At 42.8% G+C, this 17,044-nt stretch overlaps 1 protein-coding gene and 1 long non-coding RNA gene across 5 annotated transcripts in view; one reads left to right on the forward strand and one right to left on the reverse strand.

Moving 5' to 3' along the window:
* unc13bb (unc-13 homolog Bb (C. elegans)) overlaps positions 1–17,044 on the reverse strand; it is a 117,383-nt gene that overhangs the window by 27,997 nt on the left and 72,342 nt on the right. For 2 of the 4 annotated variants that reach the window (XM_071350468.1, XM_071350469.1), the window contains exons 2-5: positions 3,763–6,345; positions 3,443–3,465; positions 784–830; positions 568–646 (exon numbers count right to left, since the gene is read on the reverse strand). In XM_071350468.1, coding sequence (XP_071206569.1) covers positions 568–646; positions 784–830; positions 3,443–3,465; positions 3,763–6,202 — 2,589 coding nt within the window. In that variant the 5' untranslated portion in view covers positions 6,203–6,345. The remainder of the gene's footprint in view (positions 1–567; positions 647–783; positions 831–3,442; positions 3,466–3,762; positions 6,346–17,044) is intronic. The other 2 variants (XM_071350471.1, XM_071350470.1) reach the window with 1 other exon arrangement.
* On the forward strand, positions 12,045–13,193 carry LOC139543924 (uncharacterized). Its single transcript, XR_011668772.1, has 3 exons — positions 12,045–12,273; positions 12,678–12,755; positions 12,843–13,193. It is a non-coding gene; the product is annotated as an uncharacterized lncRNA (long non-coding RNA).

Below are 17,044 nucleotides of genomic sequence, written 5' to 3' on the forward strand. Positions count from 1 at the left end.
GAGAATAAAACCCAACAGAACAAATCAATCTATCATATGAATGAATTAAGGGGAGAGGTAGAATACGGGGAAGGGAATATTGTTTTAAATGATTATATCAAGTAGGAACACTACAGTGCAGTTGCACGGTGACATTTGGTTACTAAGGTGCAGCATGAAACCCCTGTTGCACATTATTTGCAGAATAGCTACATGGGGTGTACAATCTCTTGTCCTACTTGATATACAGTATAATCATTTTTTTTTCTGACTACAAAAGGAAAGGAGCAATTGTGTTTTTTCCACTTACCATAGCCTGACCAAGGAGAGTGATTGCATTCAAGAGAGTTGTGGGGAATAATTAGAGAGAATGTAACAATGGTTTCAAATGTGCCTCAATGGGTGATAGCTCTGTGATTCCTTATGATGATATCCCATTTTTCAAGCAAATGCTGAAATTATCAATTGAATCCTTAATTATCAAGATGCTTCTCTTGTTCTGGTATTACAGGATAGAAAAACATGTACTGACAGACAGGACAGAAAGTGTGATTTGAAGCATTGAGACGGATGGGAAGCAACACTTACCACGTCGCTGACCAGAGGTATAGGCTTCCTCTTACGAAGGTCTGGCATGCTGTCAATCCCAAACAAACCACTTCCACCGCTGTGGACACGGAACAGAATGATACACTTGTACAGAATACACAGAAACACATGCATCAGCTTTTCCAGCACATTAAAAAGGCATGCGAAATATAAATCAACATTGACAGAAAGGATTTGGGCGTCATCATGATTTACCCTGGTTTGATCCAAGCTTGTCTGGAGTTGGGTCCATCATCTCGTCCCTGCAGGATTTAACACACATTCGTTTTTCAGATTCAGTAATTAGATCACAGTAATATGCTTAATCTTATATGTTAAAAGGGTACACAGAGGTTAGAGAGAATGGAAAGACACAGAGCAGGTTGAGTTTTACCTCTTGGATGGTACATGCAGAACAAAACGCTTTCAGAACAACAGTAATGTCTCGAGACAAGGAGAGGATTACATTTGATCCATACATGGCATCCAATGATTGTTGCCAAACTGAAAAGCCTAAAATAGATCAAATTCAACAACCAAAATGATCATTGTTTATATATACAGTACCAGTCAAAAGTTGACACACCTAGTCATTCAAGGGTTTTTCTTTATTTTTACTATTCTCTACATTGTAGAATAATAGTGAAGACATGAAAACTATGAAATAACACATATGGAATCATGTAGTAACCAAAAAAAAAAAAGTGTTAAACATATCAAAATATATTTTATATTTGAGATCCATCAAAGTTGCCACCTTTTGCATTGATGACAGCTTTGCACACTCTTGGCATTCTCTCAACCAGCATCATGAGGTAGTCACCTGGAATGCATTTCAATTAACAGGTGTGCCTTGTTAAAAGTTCATTTGTGGAATTTCCTTCTTAATGCGTTAGAGCAAATTAGTTATGTTGTGACAAGGTAGTGGTTGTATACACAAGAAAAGCTCAAATATGCAGAGAGAAATGACAGTACATCATTACTTTAAGACATGAAGGTCAGTCAAACCGGAAAATTAAGAACTTTGAAAGTTTCTTCAAGTGCAGTAGCAAAAACCATCAAGCGCTATGATGAAACTGGATCTCATGAGGACCGCCACAGGAAAGGAAGACAGAGTTACCTCTGCTGCAGAGGATAAATTCATTAGAGTTAACTGCACCTCAGGTTGCTGCCCAAATAAATGCTTCAGAGTTCAAGTAACAGACATCTCAACATCAACTGTTCAGAGGAGAGTGCGTGAATCTGGGCTTTATGGTTGAATTACTGCAAAGAAACCACTACTAAAGGGCACCAATAATAAGAAGCGACTTGCTTGGCCAAGAAACACGGGCAATGGACATTAGACCGGTGGAAAACTGTCCTTTGGTCTGAGGATTCCAAATTTGAGATTTTTGGTTCCAACTGACGTGTCTTTGTGAGACGCAGAGTAAGTGAACGGATAATCTCTGCATGTGTGGTTCCCACCGTGAAGCATGAAGGAGGAGGTGCTTTGCTGGTGACACTGTCAGTGATTTATTTAGAATTCAAGGCACACTTAACCAGCATGGCTACCACAGCATTCTGCAGCGATACGCCATCCCATCTGATTTGTGCTTATTGGGACTATCATTTGTTTTTCAACGGGACAATGACCCAACACACCTCTAGGTTGTGTAAGGGCTATTTGACCAAGAAGGAAAGTGATGGAGTGCTGCATCAGATGACATGGCCTCCACAATCACCCGACCTCAACCCAATTGAGACAGTTTGGGATGAGTTGGACCGCAGAGTGAAGGAAAAGCAGCCAACAAGTGCTCAGCGTATGTGAGAACACCTTCAAGACTGTTGGAAAAGCACGTGAAGCTGGTTGAGGGAGTGCCAAGAGTGTGGCTACTTTAAAGAATCTCAAATAGTAAATATATTTTGATATGTTTAACACTTTTTTTGGTTACTACATGATTCCATTTGTGTTATTTCATAGTTTATGTCTTCACTATAATTCTACAATGTAGAAAATAGTAAAAATAAAGAAAAACCCTTGAATGAGTAGGTGTTCTAAAACTTTTGACCGGTATACGTATATATGTGTTTCTCAATAGCAAGAGGGGGGGTTGCATGTCAAATCAGATGTGGGAAGGAGATGAGGAACACAATGAGCAGTTTGCTGTCCCACATCACTACAATGTACAGACGCAGATAAAGCAAGGCACAACTTGTTTTTGTTGCGCAGTTCAGAGTACAACAGGGAGAACATTGGGGGGGGGGGGGGGGGAGTACATTGGATAATTATTTTGGAGTTTTACAATAACTAAACATGTTTAATCTCTCTTCCTCCGAGGTGAAGTGTTTCATCAGTGCCAGAGATCCTCTTCCACTCAGATGAATGGGCCTACAGTTCGGTAGCTGGACCCCTCTGGGGCTCTCCTCTCCCAGTACTAGGAGGTTCTGACAGCGTTTGAAACAGTTCTGAGGGAACCAGGCAGGATCGGCTGTTGTATGTAAACACTGAAGACGGTGCCGAGAATATGGCTTCTCAAACACAACTTCACCACAGTGTTTTCTATTGGTCTGATCCTGCCAAGAACATCATTATTTTACTCTAGTCAGGTTTACAGAAATAATAGGTGCTTTTAATTCGATCAAAACATAATTCTATATCCATTTGAAAATGTATTCATTAGGAGCAAACCTCAAAAATAAATCACAAGCAAAGAGTTAAACACCTCAGTTCAAGGTATGACAAACAAAAAAAAGGGACCATGCTTGGCTCCGTGCATACGATATAAAAACACCCAACGGCAAAGCAACAGTCGCACAAAAACTCAAAATATATCTGTGTAAATGAAAACAACAAAACATAACTGAAAAGGGAGCTCATTTGAAATTCATGAGTAACCTGGTCATCTTCTCTGCAGCCATCTGGAAGGTAGAACATCCATCAAAAAAGACAACATTAGGGTTCATGGATATAAATAGCTAAGAAGATCATAAATAACCAGGTCAACTACACTAGCAATCAATAGTGACAATTTTTTATCCAAGGTGTCAGGATCAATCATATCTTATACTGCTACATTAATAATTATAAATCATGGGCTAAATGTGTAATTTCCATCTAAAGTAGTCAGAGTTTAGGTACACAGGGAATATGAGTGTTAGATTACTTGTTTTTTTTGCTGTACTTGCAAATAATGTAGCACACGAAAGGAGATCTACCTGGATTGAACTCCTCCTCAGAGAACGTGGACTGGGATCCTTGGGAAGTTTTGGAAAGTTTACATCTCTGTCTTTTTTCTTTCAGGATGCGCTGCAGATTAGCAAGGCGTTCCTTCTTAGGGCTAACAACATCCTGTTCTATAAACTCATCCTGATCAGCTCCATCGTGGTCTTCTCCTATTGGACTTAACCCTGTTGGACTTAACCCTATCCCCTCTGGGCTGATGTTAAAATCTGCTGAACTCTCCCCAGCCCTTCCTGGAGAACTGTGGTCTGGTGTCAGCTCTGGGTTGGACAGTTCTCCATCAGTCTGATACTCTCCTTGGCTCTCTAAATGCTCCATGGAGTGATACTCGGTAGGGGTGCAGGGGGAGTGAGTTCTTTCATTTGGGGATGCTTGTAGGGAGCAAGGCAGGTTCTCTTGGGCTGGGCTGCAGTCCACATAGATTGAGGCCTCGCTATATTCTTCCAGTGGAGACGCAGAGCGAATGTGATCAGTTGGCATAGTGATCTCTCCCTCCGGGGGTTCAGGGGAGCAGGGTCTAACAGGAGAGGGAGCTGCTTCTGACTCACTGTCATCGTTGCCAGGCTCCGGGCTCGAACCCTCCAGCTTCCTCAGAGCCCCTTTCAGAGCAGACCTAAAGGTGAGCACAGCCTTCCCAATGCTTTTCACATCAAATCCCACATTGAGGAGCTGGGTGTTCTCAGGCTCAGGGCTAGGCAGGTCCCCCGACCCCCACTCCCCTGCATCGTCTCTTGGGACAGACTGTTCAGTCCACTCCCTGTCCAGGCTCTCAACGGATCCCACATCCAGGGTGTCAACGCAGGACGTATAGCGGTCACAGGGGGAGTGCAGCTCCAGGTAGCCATCATCACAGTCTGTGAGCAGCACAGTGGAGCGACTCATGCTCCTGGACGGCCCACAGCTCCCCACATCAGCATAGGCGTCCACTGTGTGGTAGCCGGAGCTCCGAGAGTATGGGCAGTTGGCTGAACAGTCACACACTAGGTGTCCATTGCTGCCCTGCTGCCTGGGGTGCCGCCAGTCCACCACACTGGATGAGTTGGAGGGGGAGTTCTTGTGGATACCGAACAGCAGGGACAGATGCTCTGAGCTGCTGTGGGAGGACTGGCCTGTGGTGCTGCTGGTCTCTCCTGTGGTGTACCTGTCCCAGCCACCTGGCCCTGCACCATGGTCCTCCACCTCCTCCCCACTGTTCTGACAGGAGTAGATGTCTTCTTCGCTCCAGCCGTTCTCCTCGCTCCACCCCCCATCTCCGCTCACACTGTGTTGCATGCCTGCCGAGGCCCAGCCACTCTGCCATAGCCTGGCCTTAACTGAGCGGTACCTGGCGTCCCGGTCCAGAGTGTTGGAGCTGTGGCCTGACGACAGGGAGCTGGTGCTGGGGCAGTCATGGGCATACCCTTGCTCCAGGTAGTTGAGGCTGGCTTGACTGGGCCCTGGTCGTGAAGAGGGCACGTCTGAGCTGTGGTCGGAATTTTCCTGGTCGGCTTGTTCGGGTTGGCAAGGAGCTAACCTTTCTCTCCATGTTTTAGGTGACCCCTGGGGTGGCACCATCATCACTGGGTCTTTGTCCCAAGACCCTTGCCGGCACTCCAGTAAAGGAGTGGTGGCCCTCCTGTGGAAGGCTGTGACATTCTGACTGCCCAGGCTGCCACGTCTGACACTAAGCCTCTGAGGGGTCTGGGGTCCTGGTGCTGAGGCTCCAGAGGAGTAGAGCTCCCCTATCTCATTCAGCACTGCATCCACACAGCAGGAGACCTCGTCCACTGAGCCTCTCACAGAGGTCAGGTACTGCCGCAGGTCTGCGATCTCCTCCTGAATTTTGTTGATACCTCTCAGCTCTTTCAAGATGTGTTCAACAATGTCACTGGAGCATTTCTCTCCCTCATCCTCTTCACTAGGAGAAGGCCTGTGTGTGTCCTCCACAACCCCGTTCCCATCCTGATATTCAGCGCTGCTGTTCTCTCCAGAGGGAGAGGTGGGTAGGCTAGCGGTGGGGCCGTTGGTACTTACAGTACCGGTGGCGTTGATGAAGCCCTCTCTGTTCAGCACCATATCCCCAGCCACAGGTGGGTTTAGAGTCCCTGTGTGACTTCGGCCATTGGGCAAGGAGGAGTGGAGTCCGGTGAACTCCCTACTGGAGGGGTCTCTCTTCAGGCCGCATATAAATATGTCCTGCTCCACAGGGGGGAGCAGATCCTGGGGCTGGTGGATGGAGGGCTCCCCCGGCCCTGCCGGGCCCTGTAGGAACTTCTGGAACTTCCTCCGCAGGCTCCGGCCCACCTTGGGGCTCTGAGTGCTCTTCTTACCCCCCAGCTCCCTCCTCTTGGACCACTTGTGTGGACTCTGAGGTGCCTCTACACCGCTGGATTCATCTGGTCCACTGAGGCCCCTCTCGAGGCCCCTAGAGAACATCCCTGAGGACTGTCTGGGGGCCTGGCTTCCTGGTCTTTGTCCTGAGGGGCCAACCAGCACCCTGGGCCTCAGTTCTTTGTGTGACCACACAACATCCTGATGATGTAGAAGAGACTGATCTGCTCACAGAGCCTTGTCCATGACTGGCAAAGCAGAGAAGACAGAGACATGAGAGAAATAGTACAACTTTGTTTTTCTAAATATTATATACACAATGATTTTTTTTATTTTGCAATGCTTGTTTCCTTACAACATGAACCTTCCCTTATGCATGCGTACAAGCCATTTCATCCTTTACATTTCAGTCATTGGCATACAGTACACAAACCCCTCAGAGAATCAATAAACACATTTATAATTGCACCTTCATTTTGAGACCTTGCCAGTATACACATTTTTCAGTCCAACAGACCAGAAAGAGAGAAAAACACCAAATTCCTGCTGCTATATAATGGCCGCTATATAATGTCTGGTGATATCATAAAAATAAAATACAAAAATCAATAAGTGGTGCTATAGCCAAGATAAGTAAAATTGCAATGGATGACTGGATGAGTTATTTGAGCAGTCAGTTTCTATATGTTTTGCAAACAACGCACATAACAATTTAGCTAGCTCATGCCAATGCACTCCTATTTACACTGCCGGCAGAATCATACAAAACACACACAGACAAAATACAGACACTCAGGCATGGGAGAGTGGGAGTAGAGGGCATTCATCTCTGCAACGCCAGAGAGATAGATTATGGTGGAGCGTGGAATTGTGATAAAAACCCCACATTGATATTGGGGGTCATTGTGAGTCAAACCAATGCTCTGTACATCAGTGAGTTAGCCACTTACCCCCTCTCTTCAGTCACGGAGAAGGAAGGAGCAGGGAAATGATCGGACACCGTACAGCTGCTATAAACTCTATAATTAGGACATGATCAGAAGACAGCCTGGTAATTAGTTGACGGCTCAATTCTCTCCTCTGAGTCACGGTATTTTTTGTGCACACACCAGCTGCAGTAGAGATACACTATATACACAAAAGTATGTGGACATCCCTTCAGATTAGTGGATTCAGCTATTTCAGCCACACCCGTTGCTGACGGGTGTATAAAATCAAGCACAGCCATGCAATCTCCAAAGACAAACATTGCCAGTAGAATGGCCTTACTGAAGAGCTCAGTGACGTTCAACGTGGCACCGTCATAGGACGCCACCTTTCCAACAAGTCAGTTCTTCACATTCCTGCCCTGCTAGAGCTGCTCCGGTCAACTGTAAGTGCTGTTCTTGTGAAGGGGAAACGTCTAGGAGCAACAACGGCTCAGCCGCAAAGTGGTAGGCCACACAAGCTCACAGAATGGGACCGCTGAGGGCTGAAGCGCTTAACTCGTAAAAATCGTCTGTCCTCGGATGCAACACTCACTAGAGTTCCAAACTGCTTCTGGAAGCAACGTCAGCACTAGAACTGTTAGTCCGTAGCTTCATGAACTGGGTTTCCATGGCCGAGCAGCCGCACACAAGCCTAAGATCACCATGCGCAATGTCAAGCGCCATTGGACTCGAACAGTGGAAACACGTTCTCTGGAGTGATGACTCAAGCTTCACCATATGGCAGTCAGACGGACGAATCTGGGTTTGGCGGCTGCCAGGAGAACGCTACCTGCCCGATGCATAGTGCCAACTGTAAAGTTTGGTGGAGGAGGAATAATGGTCTGGGGCTGTTACTAATATTACTAATCAGAGAAATATATTTTGTTTAAAGGTGCAAAATAAAGAAATCGAATTGCCATTTCCTTGTTGCAAAAATATCCGTTTGTGACAAAACAAGCAATGGATAGTGTAGATAATCATTGTACCATCTAAACCGCTGTGAAATACAGTATCTTGTCATTAAATCCCAAAAATTGTATTTTCTGCAGTTTGAAGCTGGTGTACAAAACCGAAGGCAAAAGACGCAAAAAACGAAACTTAAAACCTGGGAAGCATAGAAATAGAGCACATAGAACAGATTCTTAGAGGGTGCCAATAATTATGGACCTGCATGTAGATGGAAATCCACAAATGTACTCTATTGTGAGGCAATAAGTAAATACACACTTACGCAACAGCCAACTAACATTTAAGGATTCATTGCTTGTTCATCTACCCCTCATCCCCACTGATCCTGGTTGTTTGAAGCAGCTCAGACAGTGTGACAGCCAAACCCTATCCACTGTGTGCCATTATGCTGTTAAGAACCAACCCGCTGAGGGGAATCAGTGCTGCACAATTTCCCTCCCCGTGCTGCTGTCTCTGACTGAATGACAGACAGAATGGTCAGTTTAACCACCATCATTCTGTGTGGTTCTGTGGCCATTTGCCCAGACCAAGAAGTCTGTGTCAGACAGAGCACAGGGTTGTTGGCGTAACTTTCTTTCCCGTCAGCTTTTGAGCTAGTTTATCATCTACATCTAACTGGACTGGAGTTTGATGCATATACTGTAGCTAGAGCACATACCAAACATATCTATGAAAATGACCAATAAGATAAAACTTACACCGAGTATACTAAACATTAAGGACCACTTCCCAATATTGAGTTGCAAATAAAAACAACATTGTCTTATGCATATAATAGGCCTACAAGAAGTGGAGACAAATACACTATGAAATCCATCTAACCGAGGACGAAATTGTCAGAAATCTTTTTTTCAAGTGGCACTGACCCAAAAATGATAAAAGACTGAATATGCACACCCTTCCGACAGCAGCCAATGATCCTCTGTGGCCATATTATGCTTTCTGGTGTAGTAGCCCATTATTTATGATTTAATTGATTTCTGTATTGACAGGAGTAGGCTAGGCTCTCTCATTTTGACAATTTAATTCAATGTACCTTATGGACGTGCCTCCTATGCCTAGTACTATATTAGACGCAAGTTCACAATGTAACATCACAAAAGTACTGCAAAAAACGGCTTTGCTCCCATCTGAAATTGATAGGGGAGTAATTCTCTGGCTGGTGTTAAGGCGGAGAAACTAAGAGTATGTACAAATATAGGAGGAGACAGTGGCGAACCGTGGGTATTGCTCCTCGGCCTTCAGTGGTGAAAAAAAAACCTTCCAACATGTTGTACCAAACGCCCAAATCAAGAAAAAGAACATGAAAATAGTATCAGGTCCTCAGATCCTGAAAAGGTTCTACAGCTGCGCCATCGAGAGCATCCTAACTGGTTGCATCACTGCCTGGTATGGCAACTGCTTCTACCCCCAAGCCATAAGACTCCTGAACACCTAATCAAATGGCTACCCAGACTATTTGCATTGCCTGCCCCCCCACTCTTTTACACTGCTGCTACTCTGATGTTATCTATGCATAGTCACTTTAATAACTCCTACATATTACCTGTGCCCATTGACTCTGTACCGGTACCCCCCTGTATATAGTCTCGCTATAGTTCTTTATTTTACTGCTGCTCTTTATTTAACTTTACTTATATTTCTTATACTTATCCGTATTTTTTAAAACGGCATGGTTGGTTAGGGGCTCGTTAAACCAAGTTAAACCAAATAAACAGCTGGATTCACAAGGAGGGTGTACTACTAAAGCAGGATCAAGGAGTTAGTCAGATAACTTTGATAAACAACCAGAAAGCTGAACTTAGATATGTGTTTTTGGTTGTAAAGTTAAGTAGACCATGTCCATTTCAAGTTATTTCAGAATTGAGGCAGGCCAACTCCTTACTCATCCCAGGTCCCGCCTTCTCCCGTTGTGCCGTTTACAAACAAACACATGACTGGCGCAACTGTTCTGGCGAGCTACGGTAAGCTTCATAATGTAAAATAATGTGACAGGTGAAATGAAGAACGCGATCTGCTTCATCGCCTAATGTATTGCACAAGTTGACTTCAGGTATTTAAGTAGCTACAAATATTCAATTTTCTAAAAAAAACTTCAAAGAAATACTTTCAACGGTATTTTTTGAAAAACCATCCTGTGGCTATTTCCAAATACCCCGGTATACAGTATACCGCCCATGCCTAACAGCGACTGTAATATGCAGAGCACTCCATGTAGGAGACCGCACTTTTTGTAAAACAAATAGGGCCGATAGAGACAGCAGTCACACACAGCATGATGCTAAAGGATAAGCAGCCCATTCACTCTGACATAATAAGCCAATAGGTCCCATTCATAAGAATACAAAAACACATGCCATTAGGCTAAGCATTTCCCAACCAAAATGTACAAATATACTTCCCAGGGCAAAAAATTCTCACGTTTAGCACACAAAGTAACTGGCGAGCTAAAGTTTAAATGCAGCAATGTTTCACACACATAAGTTACTTTCAAAGAGATAGCTAACAGCGAGTGCAATAAAAAAAAAAAAACACTTCCACGCACCAGACGATGAAACTTAACTTCCTGTTCAAAGTTAATCTTGAAAAGGGGCGAAGCTATTAGCACCATCCTCTTCGATAACACCTGCTGCAGTCGCTGCACACTAGCCTAGAACAGGGGACTTCAACCTTTTCTTGCCATGGGACCCCTCCTAGACAAACCGGTGACCCAGAGACACCCATCATGCGTTAGCAAAAACAAAACAAATTCACGTCTCTTCGTCTCATCAAGTGAATGACAATGGCAAGGAGAAGTATTCAACATTTTAAAATGAATTGATTTGGTAGATAATTTCATTATTTTGACCCCCCCCACATTATAGTTGGAAGAGGAAGTGTAAACTTTAACACAGTCTATTAGCTACAAAAGGTAACTCCCAACACATTTTCACCATGTGTTGGCAAAAATGTAAGTCCAAGTCAAGAAAGTTTACCAGCAGCACTTGCCACACTGCTAACCTATTTGCAGGGTGCTTTTTCAAAGCCTATTGTATGTCAGATACTCCAGTAAATACAATTGGCTCCAATGAGTGTAATTTGCTCAATATTAGGAGTTGATAGTCATCATTAGAAAGAAGACACTCCTCTATTCTTCTGTAGGAATGTAATTTGTTTATTCTGTTGTTGCTAGCGATCATAAAAATCCTCAGCAGTACCTAGGGGTTCGCGGACCCCAGGTGAATACCCCTGGCCTACAACAAAAGCTAGCTAGCGAGATCGTGGGAAACCTGTTTCCATACGTTTCTGCAAAAACTGTCCCACTTATTACAAGTCAAAATGTTATTGGTTGATTCCACTGTCACTTCAAAATTCTGCCCTAATACCACAGACCTAACAATGAGACAGATATTTCACCGGATGTATAAATGTTAAGCATCCACTTGGAGTTTCAACTTTCTACCAAATATGGAAGAGCAGGTGTTTCCTAATGGAAATATGCAAATGCTTGCTAGAACGCGCCAATAGGATCTCGCTAGCTCGTGCTTGGCTCTTCCCACCTCCTTGCTTGTTCTGTCCACTATGATTCATTTGTTCCAAATTGAAAACGACATTGTATCTTGGTTTAGTTATAAAAAAATCTTTGCTAATACAGTTCAATGGCAGATGCCTTCTATCTAGCTTCTGAGAGCAAATTACTGACTTGGCTAGGATTTATCTCCCAAAAGACCAAAGAAAATTCAGATTGAATCTTTATCCCTTCAGTATTAACCCTATCTCTTCAGTGTTAACCCTTTCCATTCCAACACAAACTGAAGCGATTAAATCAGAATATCACTGAAAAGAAAAATACTATTTCAATGATATTCAAATTCTATTGAAATTAAAAATACATCTGTATTTTAAAACTACAAATAGTTTCATAAATCCTTAGGCCTTCTCTAAAGGCATAAAAGGCCCTCCCTTACAAAAATGAATTTGTTGCTGCAAACTTCCAGCAAGTTTGTGGCAAATATGCTGCAAATGAAATAGTTTTTTCTGGCAGACACTTCTCTCAAGATTCTATTTGCATCTGTGGCAAACCTGTGGTAGGAACATTTATTTCCACTAGTGGCAAACAGTTTACCAGCAGCATTTATGGTAAACACATGAGTTCCAAGACCAGTAAGCGTTACTGACCAATCAAGGGGATTAGAAACATCTGTTGGAAATTAGAAACCAATCCATCGAGCTAGCTACGGTACCTGCCAAAGTTGTCCGGTGAGTGTAACTTATTATTAAACTTTCTAACATTTTATTAGCTAAATGGTGCCTAGTTAGCAATGTCATGTTTTATGGGATAGAGTGAAACACATTTTTGTGATACCAGTTTTAAATCGGCCAGCGCCACTGACTGACTGGCTGGCTAGCACTTAAATAGTTAATGTTAACTATCATATTTTTGCACAATTCATGTGATTAGGTAGCTAGATAACTAATGATTTGCCTAAACACATTTTTAGGTGAATAAGTTGCAGTCTTTTAATACCAACATGCATGTCAATATGCTAGTGTCACGGTTCAGTAGCATGTTAGCTAGCGACTCAACTATAGCCTAAAGTTAAAGAACATAAGCCTTACACGCAGTGAGTATTCTGTAAAAGCCACCTTTTTTTATATACAAGGGAAGGTCCTCAGGACACACAGGACTGTGGACACACCAAGCGACACACCAGGCTTGAGCAGTAGCCGGGTCTTGCCAGGTATATGTTGAAAGATTTGTGTATTATGAAAACTGATTGTTAAAAGGAATATTATTATTTATTGAATACTTTGTGCTCACAACATAGTCAAATATGAGAGCGCAGCCCAGACGACCAAGTGGTTGAACAACATCTGGCCAGCAAACCAGGTTGCAGAGTACATGAAGGAGACCATGATCCGGAGGGCTCAGTGGACCAGACAGAATGGGGCCAAGACAGTTGAGATAGTCAGAGAGTATCCACATCTGCTGGATACTCCAGGCCATGGTGCATTACATCTTTTACAAAAACAGACTTGACTTTTATTCTGTTTGCTGTGATTAACTAGCCTGGCTGACAACCCACGTGACTCACAGCGCAGGGAGAGCTGTGACCACACTGGTCTGGAAAGGAGGCTGTTTGTTAATGCAATATGTTCTAATAAATTTCGCAACAGGGTTTGAGTTCTCTCAGGTGTTTATTTTTCCCTCGGGGTTGAGACCTCTCATTGTTTGGATCTGAAAATCCAACCATTGTAATAGAAGTGGGCAGTACTCAGGGGCTGTGTGTGGCTGTTTGAGTGAGAGACAGAGGAGAGCTAACCAGGAAAAGCACAGCCCACTTCATTATCGACGCATTGTGCCGACAACATCAAAGAGCCATTCCAGACCCTGAAGTCAGGAGGACTTCAAGAGTTAGGTGTTAGCCAGACTAACGATCAACTGCAATGGAAAAGTAATTGTTTGTCTGGCTACAACATAAAGCAATTTGAAGTCATATGGGGCGGTAATAAAATATTACAAAAAAAGTTAGTCTGCTTTACAACAGATTGTTCGGGACTACTACATTTCAAACCCGGACTGTTCATGGAAATGGACTGGTACTGAATTGCAGTCTTCAAGGACCAAAAAAAAAACTTTGCTTTGCCAGCCCAGAGAGAAACAGACCTAAAAACGTATCTTGGCAGTGCAGGTATAGTTTGAAATAACCCTGCTGGTGGTACCTCATTTATTTTTAGCCTGAAACTATCAAGTTATTCACTAAACAGTCTTTTCTCCAGATACACAAGGTGACATCGCTTTAAGACTGACAGTGGTCCTCCCAACACCAGTATACAAATTAGGCAGGAAGACATTCCGACCCAGCTTCAATGAGACCAGAAAACCCTTCATTGACTTTCAGCCTGTTAGTTTAAATATTAGATACGCATAGGGAGATTGATGGGAAACTTAGATGGCCTTTTGTAAACCTTGAATGAAAGGAACAGCATTCCAGAATCTGTTACGCATTACTGCACACTCAAAGACATTGGGTAGATTTCCATCCAATTTGCGACAGATTTAAATGCAAATATTTAAAAAATCTGCATAAAACAATATACGCATTTTCCCACCGGCGATGTTTCCAGCAAACTGACTTTGAGGATAAAAGGCTGTGCGTGAAGTGCACATAAAAATAACTTTTGCTGTTAAATTCCCATGTACCTAATAAAAAAAAACAAGTTAAATGGTTTTACATTGCATTTTGAACTCTACTGATAGTTGTGTCACAAACGGTTTAATTATATAGCAAATGTGCCCACTCTGGCACATGCGTTCTAGCCCAGTGTTTGCCAACCCTGGTCCTCGAGTACAGTTCCGTTTTAGCCCTTGACAAACACACCTCAATTCAACTCACTCAGGCCATGATGATTTGTTGACAAGTTGAATCAGGTGTGCTTGTCCAGGGTTACGTCAATATGACGGTTATTATAGCAATATTTGTGCGTAAAGGAGTTTCCGACGCCATTTCTCACATAATACATTTGGGTTACTCTGGGTTAAAGAGACATCCCACTACGTCAAACAAATTAATTGTCTGTAGGCATTTAATCTTTCTATCAGCCCGGTCATGACTTTTCATGCGTCAGGTAATTCAGCTGCATGAAAATGGTTGGCTGGAAACATGTTTAGTGTTGTGTAAATGAAACTATATGCCCCAGCCCAAAATTAATAGAAGACGTAGGCATCAAACAGGGATTGGGTGTTGATTGATGTAAATTGCTATAAAATACACCAAATAAATTGTGTGTGATGGCATTGTCAGTGTGCCTGACAAGTCCTCAAATTCTAAAATCAAATTATTTCTCTAACAAGTTGGGACCAACATGGTTGAGTACCTGCACCAGACAGAGGTGACCAGACCCATTTGTGTTGACTCTTGGGGACTGCTCACAGGTGTTTACGGTCATTAATGGATCGGCATTGGAGCAAGGTACACACTGCTTTGAGCACTGGATGTGTGCTTCAAGTCCTATGATGTGTTTGATATCAATTTTCCCAATGTGCCCCAGCATGGGAATTCCTACAGACCACGGTGTGTCAGCTGCCAGGAACAGAATCCCCCGCAGTAAGACTGTTGCGAGCATGTCTTTTTCCCACTGAACAATAGTGGATAAGTATCTGCTCTTGTATGTAGAGTGAGAAGTGACAGGAGGAAGCACAGCCCTCCTGCTGATATGTTCCTATGAATTAATAAATCAATAGACGGATGAGTCATGAGTGTCTCATTCCAATGCTAATATGCTCTTAAGCCACTATTTATATCTCTGTTAAAATTACTTTTGGTTTGTTTTTTAATGCATTTTGCCTACAGTATGGTATCTGGCTTGTTAGCCTTTGGTTCAACTACTGAAGCGCGTTGTGTTACGCTTTCATTCTATCACAATTTATTCTTAAAAACAAAATGTTCCATTTTGGGGATTGTGAAAAGTGCTTTATGAATAAAACACATTTAAGTAATGAGTTATTAGTCCATGTCCTTAGTAGAGTGACCTTCAAATGTAACATTTTAAAACATGTTCTCTGTGTAACAATGTTAAAACTCGACCCAAATGTAGACCGTAATTGTATGGCATAACAGCAGTGTGTGTGTGTTGTCACCTAAGATAGCCAAAGTGTGTCAGTGAATATCTATTGATTTGCTTTTAGGCAGATCTGTGTTAACACCACTTAAGACTGTCACACACACACGTTTTCTTTTTCTCAGATTGCAGTCCGAGTGTGCATATCAATTCTAATAATCAATCCTATCTTATGAAATCTTATCTTGTGAAAAACATATTTAGACAATAGGGCTTTGTTTCAATAGGTTTTAAAAATGTATCATATATGCCTACAGATTCTCTGACGTGATGTACAGTACCAGTCAAAAGTTTGTACACCTACTGTACACATTCAAGGTTTTTTCTTTATTTTTTACTATTTTCTACATTGTAGAATAATAGTGAAGACATCAAAACTATTAAATAACACATATGGAATAATGTAGTAACCAAAAAAAGTGTTAAACAAATCAAAATATATTTTATAATTGTGATTCTGCAAAGTGGCCACCCTTTGCCTTTTTGGCAGTTTTGCACACACTTGGCATTCTCTCAACCAGCTTCATGAGGTAGTTACCTGAAATGCATTTAAAATTAACAGGTGTGCCTTGTTAAAAGTTAATTTGTGGAGATTCTTTCCTTCTTTATGCATTTGAGCCAATCAGTTGTGTTGTGACAAGGTAGCGGGATATACAGAAGATAGCCGTATTTGGTAAAAGACCAAGTCCATATTATGGCAAGAACAGCTCAAATTTGCAAAGAGAAACGACAGTCCATCATTACTTTAAGAGAATAGGTCAGTCAATCCAGAAAATGTCCTTGAAGAAAAAAAGTTTCTTCAAGTTTAGTCACAAAAAACATCACATGAAACTGGATCTCATGAGGACCGCCAAAGGAAAGGAAGACGCAGTTACCTCTGTTGCAGAGGACAAGTTCATTAGAGTTAACTGCACATCAGATTGCAGCCCAAATAAATGCTTCACAGAGTTCAAGTAAGACATCTAAATATCAACTCTTCAGAAGCGTGAATCAGGCCTTCATGGTCAAATTGCTGCAAAGAAACCACTATTAAAGGACACCAATATGAAGAGACTTGCTTGGGCCAAGAAACACGAGCAATTGACATTAGACCGTTGGAAATCCATCCTTTGGTCTGATGCGAATTTTTGGTTCCAACAGCCGTGTCTTTGTGATACGGAGAGTAGTTGAACATATGATCTGTGCATGTGGGGTTCCCACCGTGAAGCATGGAGGAGGAGGAGGTGTGATGGTGCTTTTCTGGTGACATTCTGCAGCAATACGCCATCCCATCTGGTTTGTTTTCAACAGGACAACGACCCAACACACCTCCAGGCTGTGTAAGGGCTATTTGACCAAGGAGAGTGATGGAGTACTGCATCAGATGACCTGGCCTCCACAACCACCTGACCTCACCCCAAATGAGATG

Source organism: Salvelinus alpinus, chromosome 18 (genome assembly GCF_045679555.1).
Source record: "Salvelinus alpinus chromosome 18, SLU_Salpinus.1, whole genome shotgun sequence".
Lineage (NCBI taxonomy): Eukaryota > Metazoa > Chordata > Actinopteri > Salmoniformes > Salmonidae > Salvelinus > Salvelinus alpinus.